Here is a 14,920-nt window from a genome sequence, read left to right as displayed (position 1 = left end):
CTCATCCTGAGAGTTTTCTTCAGAGACTCAAGATATATTGGCTGAGGTGGGTATCCAATTTTCCAGGGCATGGAAACTTGGCTGGCTGAACTTGAGAGGTTTAGAATACACCTTACCCCAGATGGCTTGGTGATGGGACATGTAAATGTACGTTTCCAACTTACTTCCACGGGACTAATTTTCACAATTTCTTCAAGTGATAGGTGAACCATGTATCTCCCCAAAATCCACAAGTTTTCTGCACTGACCCATGAAACAGAGTCATCTGCAAAAATAAATAAATACATAAATGGAGAAATATGTAAATAAATAAATAAATGCCTCTGCCTGGTATGGATAGTCAAAAACATCTTTGATATCAGGACCTTCTTATTGTATTCATTAATTCATTCAACAACCATTCATGGACAGCCTCCTACCTCTGAGACATATGTTACACACTGGCAATCACAGATGCCAGCCCCCTGAGGCCTTGTTCCGCAGCAGCATGGTCCACCTGGGAACTTGCTAAAAATGCAGATTATTTGGGGGCACCTGGGTGGTGCAGCTGGTTAAGCCTCAGACTGTTGATTTTGGCTCAGGTCATGATCTCAGAGTCGTGAGACTGAGCCCTGCATCAAGCTTTGTACCCATTGTGGAGTCTGCTATGTCCCCCTCACCCTCTCTCTGCTCCTCCCCACCCCTCTAAAACTTGCTCATAGTCTCTCTCTCTCTCCCTCTCTTTCTCAAATAAATAAAATCTTTTTTTTAAGATTCCTTTTTAAAATGCAAATTATTTTAATAGTAAAAGATCACAGAATATAGTTTTACTTTTAGTTCACTTAGTTACTAAATAATCTAGCAATTGACTCTCTTTTATTACCACCAGTAACAATCATTATCAGCCTTATTGATTAGCACCAGGTTATTGTATTTGAGCCAAACCACCTACTCATCCTTCCTCATATGACCCCAAATGTTCTCCAAATCTTCTCTCACAGACCCTTCTCATCTACATCTACTATAATGCCTTTGCCCTCACTCTTCTGCTCCAAAATCCTATCTTCAAAATTGAGCTCAAACGTTTCCTCTCCCCTAAAGCCTCGTCTTATCTCCTCAGCCATCAGTAATAATATCTCCATCCTCTGAATTCCCAGAAGGCTCTGCCACTCTGTTCAGGCATCTGAAATTGCTCACCAGAGAGATGTCAGTGGGACTGTAAGAAAAATCTTGTCCAGGATCCATTTGCCCCCATTGCCTCCAATTCTTTGGTAAAAGATTCTTGGACACAACACCATTATGTTGGTGGCATTTTGGAGAAATGGAAGAAGCAGAAGAGCAGGGTACAGTGACTCCATCACCAAGAATTGTTGCGAAAAGCCAAGGGCAATGACTCTCATGCCCAGACCAGATGGTGAAGTCAGCTGCTATATGGGTTGGGTCACAAGAACAACAGGATGCCTTCCCAACCTGGGAATCAGAGCTATGGGTGAATACAGGTACACACCCTAGGATCCCCTAGATGAGATGACATCTCTGGACAACTGACTCGGTTATTAGAAGGGTAGTCCTAGAAGGCTAGAGAATTGAGTGGGGCAGGGGGGGAATCACTAAATTCATCAAGAACCAAGTTAAGGGATGCCTGGTGGCTCAGTAGTTGAACCTCTGCCTTCTGCCAGGGAGTGATCCTGGGCTCCTGAGATCAAGCCCCACATCGAGCTCCCCGCAGGGAGCCTGCTTCTCCCCCTTCCTATGTCTCTGCCTCTCTCTCTGTGTGTCTCTCATGAATAAATAAATAAAATCTTAAAAAAAAAAAACAAGTTGAGCTGTTAATTTTAAATTCATTATAAAGCATGAATTGTATTTCTGCAGACCAAGGACCCCAAAGATTTGGGTATTTTCAACACCCAAAGTATTTCCAGTAACCTCAAGGAACGTCATGAAAAATAAAAAGTTTAAAGTCCAAACAGAATTCATTTTAATTCACTCTAGTATAATAATGAAACACAGCATATAGGAATTTTAGAAGGAAAATCTGTCTCTAATTAAATTCTGGCAATAAGGACTGAGGGAAGTCTAGAGGGTGAGTGGCTCTCTCAGGGTTACACAGTGCGAGACTCAGATTTCTGGAGGCCGTAAATATGCATCAGGCAGAGGGAATTTTGCTAGGCACTGAAGACATTGATTATTCTGTTGTTGAACGCCCCTTATATACACAGCTCAGAGCTCAATTCCAGGAAAAGGATTGATTGGCCCTCACTATACCCTGATCCCACAGGCTTCCTTTATGTTTCCCCAAAACACTGAGCTCATTCCCACACCAGAGCCTCTGTGTTTGCTGTTCCCCTGCCTGCAACACCCTTCCCTCAGACCCTCAAAGCACCCACTCCATTTCTCATTTTGGTCTCAGTTCAAATGTCAGGTCCTCTCTGATTTCTTAATCCAAGGTTTGCAAACTACAGCCCATGGGCCAAATTCAGCCCACCACCTGCTCTTGTAAAGGCTGCGAGCTTAGTTTTTTACACTTTTAAATACTTGGAAGTAAAATCAAAAGAAGACAATGTTGTGGCATGTGACAATTATGAAATCTCAATTTGGGGGCCCTTAAATAAGGCTCAGCTATGACACAGCCATTGCCTGCTCATCTGTTGTCAGTATCTGCTTTAGAGAGGGAACATCAGAGTTGATTCATTCCGCCAGACTACAGGCCCATGGAGCCTAAAATATTTACACTGACTCTTTATAGAAAAGGTTGGCCAAGTTCTATTTTATTTTATCCATTTTATTTTCTTCATAGCACCTACTGGTACCTGAACCATCTCTCTCTATCTCTCTCTCTCTGTGTTTCTCTCTCTCTCTGCCTCTCTTTCTCTCTAATTTGCTGGCTTAAAACGTTTTTCCCCCTTCCCTCCCCCAATAAAACAAGAGCTCTATGAGAGCAGAGACTTTGTCTTCTCTTCCTCTGTATCTCCAGTGGCTGATACACAGTAGGATTGGTAAGTGTCAAAAAAAAGTGTGTTCTGTTTACATGACTTACATTAAAAACTCAACAAATGGAAGCCATGTGAGACATTGTCTGCATTACTAATCTACACAGCCATTCTTTCCTCTCTTTTTTTTCAACTGTAGTAAAGAAAACATAACACAAAATTTACAAATTTAACCATTTGTAAGTGTATGGTTCCATGGTATTAAGTACATTCACTTCACTGTGCAACCATCAACACCATCCATCTCCAGAACATTTTCATCTTCCAAAACCAAAACTCTGTCCCCAAGAATTAACAACTCCCCAGTTTCCCCTCCTTCCAGCCCCTGGCAACCACCATTCCTATTTTCCAGCTCCATGACTTTGACTCCCCTAATAACACATCTGCAAAATAAATGAATCTTGACCTATTTCTGCTTCGGCTGCCAGGAAACTTCGCGCTAAATTTCTGTACTTTATTGCCTAGATTTCCTTTTAAAAATTTATCGTGTCCCACTTTAGTCCAGATTTATGATACAGATTTTTGAGCCTGAAACCTTACTTTAAAGGTTCTCTTCGAATCTAAGACACTGTCATTATTTACATTCCACTTACAAACTAGGACAGCCCATTGATTGTAAGATGCAGTGGCATTCTTATTTTGCAGACCTGAACATCTGGAAAGTGTATAGATGGAATAGGATATGTGGGTTTTTTTTAAAGATTTTATTTATTTATCTGAGAGGGAAAGTGAGAGAGAAAGCACAAGCCAGAGGAGGGGCAGAGGGAGAAGCAGACTCTCTGCTGGGCAGGGAGCCCCACCTGGAGCTCGGTCCCAGGACCCTGGATCATGACCTAAGCCCAAGGCAGATACTTAACCAACTGAGCCACCCTGGCACCCCTGGGGTATGTGTTTTATTCCATAGGCCACATCAAACCCTTTTTGCAAGGTGGGATGGATGGGTAAAAATCATAAATGACAATGAAATCAAATCCCTACCTTCAGAAAAGAAGCACCACTTTTAAGGATAGACACTCCCTGAAAAGTGATCCTACCTAGAACCCCAGGCTCACCAGTAGCATTGAAGGACATCTGCAAAATCCCAGTCATCCAGGAATAGAGAGCTCTCTGGGAATGAGCCGAGGTTTGGTCGTAGAGATCTTTGAATACCGCAGATCTAAATGACAAACACAGGCATCAAGTTAAGGAACAAAGAGATGGACTTGAGACATGGTCAAAACAGCCAACATACCCAAAGCTGTCTTGTGTTAAAAAGCCTTCCCACTCCCTTGCTACATGTAGCTATTGTCCCATTTCTCTTTTGTCCTTCACATCTAAATACCTTCCAAAGAGTTCTCTCCACTTCCTCACCTCTTAGTCATTTCTTCTTGTTTTGTGTGTGTGTGTGTGTGTTTTTAATTTTTAAAGATTTTATTTATTTATTAGAGAAAGAGAGCACAAGCAGGGGGAGCAGCAGAGGGAGAGGGAGAAACAGACTCCCCGCCAAGCAGGGAACCCAATGAGGGGCTTGATCCCAGGATTCTGAGATCATGACCTAAGCTGAAGTCAGATGCTTAACCCACTGAGTCACCTAGGCGCCCCTCTTTTTCTTTTTTTCTAACAGCTTTATGGAGATATAATTCACACACCAGACAATTCACCCATTGAAAATGTACAATTTAATGGCATTCCCAAGTGTTGTACAACCATCACCATGTTTGATTTTAGAACATTTTAAGCATCTCAGAAAGAAACCCCATACCCTTTAGCTACCACCCCCAATGACCAATCACCCCAACCCCTACAAACTAGTAATTTACTGTCTTCCATAGATTTGCTTCTTCTGGATATTTCGGGTAAATGGAAGCATGTGATATGTCATCTTTGTGACTGGCTTCTTTCACTCGCCATGATGTTTCCAACATTCATGCATGTTGAATCATGCGCTACCACTTCACTCATGGCCTTTTCACAGCCAAATACTATTCCACTGCTTGCACCCACCACATTTTGTTTATCTATTCATCAGTTGATGGACCTCTGGGTTGTTTCCACCTTTTGTCTATTATGAATAATACTGCTGTAAACATTCATATGCCAGCTTTTGTGAGGACAGACACTTTGATTTCTCTAGGGTAGATACCCAAGAGCGGAATTGCTAGGTTAGATGACACTCTACACTTGGCCTTTTGAGGAATTGCCAGACTGTTGTCCAAAAAGGCTGCACAATTTCACATTCTTACCAACAGTATATGAGATAATAACCTACACTGGTTAGTATCTGACATTCTGGGTTTGGGGGTTTAAGTTTTTAAATTCCAGTTAGCTAATATGCTGTGTAATATTAGCTTCAAGTGTACAAATAAAGTGATTCAACACCTCCATACAACACCTAGTGCATACTTTAATCCCCATTACTTATTTAACTCATTCCCCCACCCCTACCCCCATCTCTTCTGATAACCATCAGTTTGTTCTCTGTAGTTAAGAGTCTGTTTCTTGGTTTGCCTCTCTCTCTTTTTTTCCCTTTGCTCATTTGTTTTGTAAAATCATATGGTATTTGTCTTTCTCTGACTTATTTCACTTAGTATAATACTCTCTAGTTCCATCCATGTCATTGCAAATGGCAAGATTTCATTCTTTTTTTATGACTGAATAATATATATATATAAAATAATGTAACATATAATAATAATATATATCATATAGTATATATGTAATGATCATACCTTCTTTATCCATTCATTAATTGATGGATACTTTGGTGGTTTCAATAATTTGGCTATTATAGATATTGCTGCTACAAACATTGGGGTACATGTAGCCCTTCAAATTAGTATCTCTGTATCCTTTAGGTAAATACCTAGCAATGCAATGCTGGATCATAGGGTAGCTCTATTTTTTAACTTTTTGAGGAACTTCCATACTGTTTTCCAGAGTGGCTGTGCCAGTTTGTATTCTCACCAACAGTGCAAGAGGGTTCCCCCTTCTCCACATCCTTGCCCACACCTATTGTTTCTTATGTTGTTGATTTTAGCCATTCTAGTTGTTGTGAGGTGATATCTCATTGTAGCTTTGACTTGCATTTCCCCGATGATGACTGATGTTGAGCATCTTTTCATGTGTCTATCAGCCATTTGTATGTCTTCTTTGGACAAATGTCTATTCATTTCTTCTGCCCACTTTTTAATTGGATGATTTGGTTTTGGGATGTTGAGTTTTAAAAGTTCCTTATATATTTTGGATGCTAACCCTTTATCAGATATGTTGTTTGCAAATATTTATCTGACATTTTTATTACAGATATGCCCCCTTGGGTGTGAAGTGTCTCGGTCACCTCTATTCACTACAGCTTGTTCCCCTCCTACCATACCTCTCCTCATGGCCCAGTCAGCAATGACCTCCTTGTTGCCATATACAAAGTCCCATTTGGTCCAAATATGACTTGACCTTTCAGTAATGATATCAAAGTTTTATTTTAAATAAATTTTAATTAAAAAGAATGAATCACTATAAAGAAAAAACATGAGGTAAATAAAAGTGTACCAATGATGTACAGATATGGCAAAAATTGTGAGGATGGTACCAGAATGACTGACATTTGGGAAGCACTGTTTTAATCAAACCATCTCTCTAAATTCCACAGATGTTAAGCTCTGCTCCAGACCTCACATGTTGACCTGCTCCCCCTGCTTCCTTCCCTCTGCCATATATTACTTCTGAGGAATGGAGAATAGGGTTCAAGGGCTGGGGGAAGCACTCACAGGTTCTTGAAAGCGTCCTCACGCAGGTCCTGGGGGAGCTTCTCTGGGATGTTTGGCTGCAGAAGGCTGCCTGAGGAGCCCCTCAGGACCCTGCCCAGGATCTCCACACACTCCAGGGAGTTCAGCACCTGGAAACACCTCTCCAGTGTGATGAGAAACAGGCTGCGGTTCACGCCAGGGCTCTGCAAGGCTTGTTTCCGAATCTCTCCCAAGTCAATAACGATGTCTTCCAGCTCCTAAAGTAAAGAAAGAATCTAGCGTTGTCTTGAGAGAGGCCTCTAGATTTGGAAGCCCTGAGAAGAACCACACTTAGCAGTGGGGAAATTCAGGACCACTGTTTAATAGCACACTATGTCAAACCTTCTAGAACTTTCCATCTCTTAGAGAACAAAGTCGAGGCCTTCACCTCCCTCAACACACTAGGCAACTTTTTAGGTGCATGCTTGAGCTGGAATTCCCTCCCCACCTCCTTCCTCTAGCAAAACCCAGCTCATCCCTCATGGACAAGCTCAACTATCATCACCTTCTTGGTGAAGTCTTCTCAAGTGCCCTCCTACTTTGGTCAAATCAAATCTCCCTCCAATAAGTGCTCCTAAGAGCACCTTGTGTGAAACTCTGTGGTGCATTACAGATGCTTATGGACCTGTCTTTCCTCCATGTCAGTGGTTCTCAACCCTGGCTGCACAATCACTGGGAAGTGATCCCAGCACCACCATTCAAAGTCTTATTTAACTGGTCTTCAGTGGAGCCCAGGTACCTGACTACACATGCAGCAGGGGTTGAGCCAGGAAAGTCCTTGAGGCCCAAGCCATGTGCTCAGTGGAATTCCTGGTTCCCAAAAAGAAAAAAAAACATTGAGAAAGCCTGCTAGGATGAATGAATGAATGAATGAATGAATGAATGAATGAATGACTCTTTTGAACCACAGAACCCAGGAATGCTGACAGGGCTTAGTCACAATTTGATTGGCACCAGTCTTTCACCCAGCTCATCCTACAAACATAATAACCACAATGACCACACACTAGGCATGTAGGGCACCTGACTCCTAGTGAACACTCAACAAATGTTATATGTTATTATTATCTCAGTATCAGAGGTGAGGAAAACCAAAGATAGAATAAGCAACCTGCCCAAGCTTACACAGAGCGAGGATCTGAAACAAGTATATCTGCATCCAAGCCCACACTTCTAACTATGACGGAGTGTTTCCTAACTTTGGTCATTTACTCTTGGGGGTGCTAAACAGTGTAGTGGTTAAGAATGCAGTTTAGGAGTTCTGAAGCAGAGGTCTGTGGCTAGAATGTGAACGTTAGGGAAAACTGCACCTCCATTTTACTGCCACAGAACTCATTTCCAGCATTTCCTTCAGGAATTAATATAGACAATAAGCCACCAAAGCAGTAGCGGGACCTTACATTTGTCATCAGTAGAAATCAGACACTTTCATAACACATTATAGTTGTCAAAGATATCTTGAAATCTCCTTTATAATCAATACCTCGTAAAAATTACAAAAGCTACTTGACTCACAGCTAAATTTCGTTATTGGATGTGTTAAGCACATAAATCACTATGCTCCAAATGTGTGTTTTATTATTCTGATAAATATCTTTCAATAGCATTGGCCTCCTTTGTATTTTATTTTATAGATTTTTAACATGTTATGCTGAAAAGGGGCCCATAGGCTTTACTAGATGCCAGAAGGACTTACTGCTGGAGTCAGGAGCCCAGGTTCTCACCTCAGATCTGCCACTTTTGAGCTGTGTGACACAAGGTTACTCATTCAACCTCTCTAAGACCATTTCCTCATCTGAATATTGAAATGGTATTATTATTATTGTCCTTATTTCAGAAGATCCTGGAAAGGATTCATTCAACCCATGCATGTTAAACCCTCAGAACAGTGTTGGCAAACTATGATTCACAAGCCAAATCTGGCCTACTGCCTGTTTTTGTGAACAAAGTTTTATTGGAACAGATCCATGCCCATTTATTTACCAGCCACCTATGGTTGCTTTCCTGCTATAGCAGCAGAGTTAAGTAGTTGTGACAGAGAATACATGCCCTGCAAAGCCTAAAATATTCAGTATCAGGTCCTTTACAGAAACAGTTTGCTGACAATTCCCTTAGAATAACATCTGATGCATAGTAAATCCTCAATAAATATTAATCAATATCATTTTCATAGACCACCATCCTCAGTTTTGCCATATCTTTGCACTGCCTATACTATTTACTTCAGTATTATTTACTTCATTCATTTTTTAACTGACCTTTTTTTAACTAAAATTCATTTCAAAAGGAAACATTACATCTCTACCAAACTGACAGGTTGGATGTATCCATTCTATTTTAGTAACACACATTAAAGTAAGTCTGTGACTATTAAAATGTTTACAGGTTCAACTTCTTCTAAAAAACACTGTTTCACATTAAAGTATCTCTGATAAAGAAAACTCCAGGGGTGCCTGAGTGGCTCAATTGGTTATGTGTCTGCCTTTGTCTCAGGTCATGATCCTGGGGTCCTGGGATCGAGCCCTGAGTCAGGCTCCCCGCTTAGCAGAGAACCTGTTTCTCCCTCTCCCACTACCCCCTGCTTCTGCTCGCCCACTCTCTCTCTTTCTCTCTCTGTCAAATAAATAAATAAAATCTTTAAAAAAAAAAAAAAAAAACCTCTAAACCTCGCCTTTCTGGGTCCCAAAGATTTTCTGGGTCTCATAGACCTTGCTCTGTGATACTCTCCGATCACCAACTTTGTTTTATGGAAATTTGTCTATTTCTGTTTTTTTCTACCCCCAGACTATAAACTCCTTGAGGGCAAAGGTAGCCTTTCATCTTTGTACCCAGTATCCACTGATGCACAGCAATCATTCGTGGATGTTTATCAAACCAAACTATTAGAAGCTCCTCAGTAACCCCCCCCCCCCATTTCTTAGTTCCCATGAGAATATACAGTATAAGACTCTTCATTTGAGCTTTGTAAAAAGTAAGTGAGAAAACCAAGGTCTGCAACTCCTGGAGAGTTTGTGAAAGGAGAAAGTGGTAGGAAGACATAAAGAAGGACTGAGTCAGGCTCAGTTCAATTCAACTCAACAAATACCAACTGGCCCTGGATTTCCCCTACTCTCAGGGTGCCAAGAATGCCTCACCAAGAGGTCCTTCTTGTCTTCTAAGAGGCATTTCATCACAGTGTGGAATTGCTGAGCATCTGTGTCTCTCAGGTCCTCTAGCAGCTTCTGGGGCTGATACAGACGCTGCTCCAGATGGTTTTCCATGGCTGCCTGGATATGGGGTGTTGAGAAGAGTCAGTGAGGACAGGACAGGAGCACGTGGTCAGCACCATGGCCAGCAGCCCAAGCAGGCCACCTACTTCCCTGCAGAGCCCACAAGCTGGCAGCTTGCAGACATGTTTGATTTGGCTAGCTGCAAAATTTTTCATTAGCTGCCAACATTTCAAAGTCAGGGGATTCCCCACAAAAATCCAGACTTCCAATTTCTCTTGGAAAACACAAAGATTTGACAATGCTAAGCATATCCCCTTCCTGGTGATAATTGCAGGCTGAGGGGCAGCTGTTCCCTGTAATTACACTCCTCTTCACCACCCACCCAGCCAGCCGATTTCCCCATGGCCTGCCTGGTCCCTATGGGTGATTGGGATTTCACGTCCAGACCAGTGGGCAGTTCCTCTGTCCAGGAAGTTTACCACCCCCAGATTGGCACTCCTCAAACCCCCTCCCATGCCCCAAGCTACCAGAGTAGAAGCAAAATTCAGGCAGCATGAACAAACTCCCTCTTGGCATCCCCTCCAAAGTGAAGAGGAGAGGACAACAGCCTCTCCTAAAAGAAATTACCTCTGCTATCTGGGGAATTATTTTTTAAATCTCCACTAAATAAAAGTGCTCTATAGAGGCAGCATATTGTGATATCAAGGGCAAAAGGTGGGCTCTAGATTCAGAAAACCCACGTGTACATCTCCACTTTGCCACTGACTAGCTGTGTGGCCTTGGACAAGTTAACCTAACTAGGATTGATAGGTAAAACACAGGATGCCCAATTAAATTTGAATTTCAGTTAAACAATGAATAATTTTTTAGCATAAGTACATCCCCAAATATTGCATGGGATATATACTAAAAAAAATTATTCATTAGTCATCTGCAAATCAAATTTAACTGAGAACACTGTATTTTTCTTTAAGCAACCTCTACACCCAAGGTAGAACTCAAACTCACAACCCCAAGATCAAGAGTTGCATGCTCCACTGACTGAGCCAGCCAGGTGCCCTGGGAATACTGCATTTTTATTTGCTAAACAGGCAACACTACTTTGGGGTCTCAGTTTTCTTAGCTGAAAAATAGACACAGTAGAGACTTACCATTTGGGTTGTTATGAGGATGAAATAAATGTGTGTAAAGTGTTTTCAATACTGCCTAGTAGACAGTAAATGGTAAGTGTCACTCATCATTCCCTACCCTAAATGAGTTGAATAATTATTTACTCAGTGACTCTCCCTCTAGAATGCAAGGTCCATATGGGTAGTAACGTGATTGCCTTGTTCTCCTCTGAGTCTCCAGTGTCTAGAATGGTGCCTAGCAGAGATAAGAGGCTAGATAAGTAGATACTGAATGAATAAATAAATTTATACATGGGAAGAAATAGAAGATATCTATTCAACAGGTTAAAATATACACATCTCATGAGAAAACTTACTGCTGGAGAGCAAAGGGGCTGGCATTACTTGCCTTTAGATTGCCACAGACTGAGGAACAGAAAAAAGAAAGCAGATGCCATGAGGCCAACAGCCACCTCCAGCTAGCGGGTGTCCTGCTAAAGGGTTAGCAACCAGCTCTCTGAATGTAGTTCTCACGTGAATGTTGGTTAATATTTTCATTATCATTATAAAGTAAATAAAAATTGAAACAATAAAGACATCAGAACTTCATTCATCAGGGATGCCTGGGTGACTCAGCGGTTGAGCATCTGCCTTCAGCTCAGGGTGTGATCCTGTGGTCCCTGGATCGAGTCCCACAATGAGCTCCCTGCATGGAGCCTGCTTCTCCCTCTGCCTGTGTCTCTGCCTCTCTGTGTGTATCTCTCATTAATAAATAAAATCTTAAAAAAAAAAAAAAGAACTTCACTCATCAAAGACGTTATGGTTTCTTTGCTGAATCAAGTAGTTTTTTAATAATAAAAGAGTATTTCCTCAATTTTCTGTGCCATTCACAGTATAATGGTAAAGATACAACATACCACACCGGGCTGATGACCACGTCAATGAGGCACATGCTGTCCAGTTTGTCACAGTCCCCATCATGTCCTACCACTCCACAAACATCATTGCCCTCTATCAACATGCCTATGCTACTGTTCTTCTTACAGTAGTGTTAAAAGGGAAGAAAAATATTTCTTGGTCCCATGACCAAGAGACTGATAATTATACCCAAAGAGCCAGTCTCCTGTAATTCTGTTTAGCAACAGAATCCCACAAGTTTTAGCTGATCACATGGCTTCTCAGATAGGCCTCTCTTCTTCCTCCTCTGCAGTAACATGAGACTGTGGACTGTGAGCCAATGGCACATGAGTGGGAGGAAGTGAGCAACTTGCAGGTCATGTCCTTAAAGAGAAAATGCTCACTCTTCACTTCCTCTTTCCCAACACTCCCTCTCCTGGGTTGGAGAATGGATGTGCTGTTTCAATCATGTGAGCAACAACTCCCTAGAGGATGACAAAGCAACAGATAGAATGAACCTGGGCTCCTGGATAATCTTTTGAAACAGAGCTTCTGAGTCACCTGGGGGCACTCAGTGGTTGACCATCTGCCTTTGGTTCAGGTTGTGATCCTGGGGTCCTGGGATCGAGTCCCACATCAGGCTCCTTTTCCCTCTGCTTATGTCTCTGCCTCTTTCTGTGAGTTTCTCAAGAATAGATAAATAAAATCTTTAAAAAAAAAAAAAAGATTTTCTCGCTCTCCCTCTGCCCCTCCCTCTGCTCACTTGTTCTCTCTCTGAAATAAATTAATCTTTTTTTTTTTTAAGAAAGAAATAGAGCTTCCTCTCCACTCTGGATCTCCCACCTAGCTCTGAAATATAACATGAAATAGAAATAAACTACATTGTTTGTGCTGCTGGAATTTGGGGTCTCTTTGTTTCAGCAGCTCAGCCTACACGTTAATACACCAAGTCTCCATCAAAGGTAGAAAGCTGGAAAAACACAAAAGAGCTTGTATCATGTTTCAAAACAACTGGACAGAACATGTTTCTTTGTGGAAGTGAAAACTAGCTCTATACCTAGTCCACTTCTCCATCCAGCCTGGCCCCTGAGCTTACAACCCTTGAGAACTGGGAGGAGAATATGTGATAGGGATGAGTCTCAGGTACACACCTGCAGGCTGGGGATGGTGAAGGTGACATTCCGTGAATTCAGATAGGCCAGGATTCTGTGGCACAGGTCTGCTGTCCACCCATGGGAGCTTCAGTTGAAGACAGGAGAAGGTCACGATGACAGGTTCCCCTGTGATGAGTAGTTCCCCTACTTGCTAAGTGGCCAGAAGACCACAGTTCAGAGAGGACATAGGGAATGGACCAGGAATGCTAGGAACTTTGTGTTTGGAAGAGGTAGGAGATTTGTTAACCTGGCACAGTGGTGGGGGAGTTTCTGAATCTAATAATCTTCCTGGATCCCATTTTCTCAAAGACAAAGATCCATTTCTGAGCTGTGCGCAATATTCTAATTTCTGTAACAATCCACTTGGATTAACTACAAGACAAACAGACTGACTTGGAAAGATGACCTTACTATATTAAATTTTAAAAGCAGATATAGTATATACCATGAGAAGATGAAATGGCATAGTTAAAGAGTGTAAGCTCAAAACCTGGATTTGAATCCTGGCTCCACCACTTAACTGTGTGGCCTTGGGCAAATTACTGAGTTTTCCTGTGCCTCAATTTCCCTCTCTCTGTAACATAGCTAAAAATTGGGAAGAGTTTATTTGTTCACACATGCAAAGTCCTTAAAATGGTACCCATCACATAGAAAATGCACAATTTCATTCAGAACAGTCAAAAATTAGAAACAATTCAGATGTCCAACAAGTAAAAGGTTAAACAAATATGGCATGTGCATTCAATGGAATGTCATCCATCAATAAAAAGGAACAAGTTGTACTTTAGCTTCTAGCTATGACAGAGTAACTGGCAGCAGATAAATCCTCCAGCCTTAAACAATTAGAAAGCCTTTTATAATCCTGTTTTTGTTACTAAATAGATGAATGAATAAATGAACACAAAGATAGATAGATGATAGATAGATACATAGATAGGTAGATGATAGATAACTTTAGCCTGAAATAGTATATCCAAAACTATTGACTGGAGTTAAAGTTACATTAGGAAGAAGAATGTGTACGGGGACTCTCACTTTAACATAATTGAGTACCCCTGTCATGGGCCCCCAAGCCCCTCATTTCTTCTCCCTCATAGTATTCATCATTTTAGAATGATCTGTTAATATTTGTCTTTCCACAACACTCTCTAGTGCCCTGGCCCACAACTCCGGTATCTAACACCAGTCTATATGCTGTATACAACATGAAAGGGCAATGGGCCCTAGAGCCCCGCTACTGGATACACACCTCAGCTCCACCACGCTTCCCAGATGCATGACCCTGATTCACCCGCCCCGTGCCTTAGTTTCACTATTCTGTCCAAGGGGATAACAACACCTTCCCTGGGGGAGCTTTTGAGGACTGGACATGTTTCTACACACAAAGCACTAACAATGGTAGGCTGCTGCATAGTAAACCCTCAGTAAATGTTAACACCTGTGCCAGAGCAGAGAGGAATAAAAGTTTGTGAAACACATGTAGCTACTTTAAAAAACTTGTACCCTGGTTGATATTTTTTGTAATGAATACCTAGGTATGTATTACTTTTTACAATTAAGAGATTTTCACTTAGGAATTTTTATTAAACATCTATTCCATCCCTTCCCCTCCCCTCTGGAGTAGGTTACCTTTGAAACTGTATGAGATCCAGTAATGCTGCATGGGAATAAAATGAAAAGACAACTTTAAAGAATCATTCCAGAGAAATCACAGGCACATTCTATTTGAAATTTTTAGAAGCAGCAAAGTGGGGAAAGAGTAGAGACATTACCATTCAGATAGCTTCCATCTATTATTTCTTCCTAAAAGGTAAAGAAATA

General features: G+C 41.5%; 1 protein-coding gene across 3 annotated transcripts in view; it reads right to left on the bottom strand.

Moving 5' to 3' along the window:
* The window catches only part of OTOA (otoancorin), a 68,696-nt gene that overhangs the window by 46,364 nt on the left and 7,412 nt on the right, over nt 1–14,920 (bottom strand). Inside the window, exons 4-10 of one of the 3 annotated variants that reach the window (XM_077906984.1) lie at nt 14,872–14,902; nt 14,729–14,756; nt 13,097–13,184; nt 9,865–9,996; nt 6,713–6,948; nt 4,022–4,125; nt 165–265 (exon numbers count right to left, since the gene is read on the bottom strand). In XM_077906984.1, coding sequence (XP_077763110.1) covers nt 165–265; nt 4,022–4,125; nt 6,713–6,948; nt 9,865–9,996; nt 13,097–13,184; nt 14,729–14,756; nt 14,872–14,902 — 720 coding nt within the window. Of the gene's footprint in view, nt 1–164; nt 266–1,176; nt 1,322–4,021; nt 4,126–6,712; nt 6,949–9,864; nt 9,997–11,965; nt 12,202–13,096; nt 13,185–14,728; nt 14,757–14,871; nt 14,903–14,920 lie in introns of those variants that run through there. The other 2 variants (XM_077906985.1, XM_077906986.1) reach the window with 2 other exon arrangements.

The sequence above is a fragment of the Canis aureus genome, chromosome 8 (assembly GCF_053574225.1).
Source record: "Canis aureus isolate CA01 chromosome 8, VMU_Caureus_v.1.0, whole genome shotgun sequence".
Lineage (NCBI taxonomy): Eukaryota > Metazoa > Chordata > Mammalia > Carnivora > Canidae > Canis > Canis aureus.
This window is presented reverse-complemented; position numbering and strand designations above follow the sequence as displayed.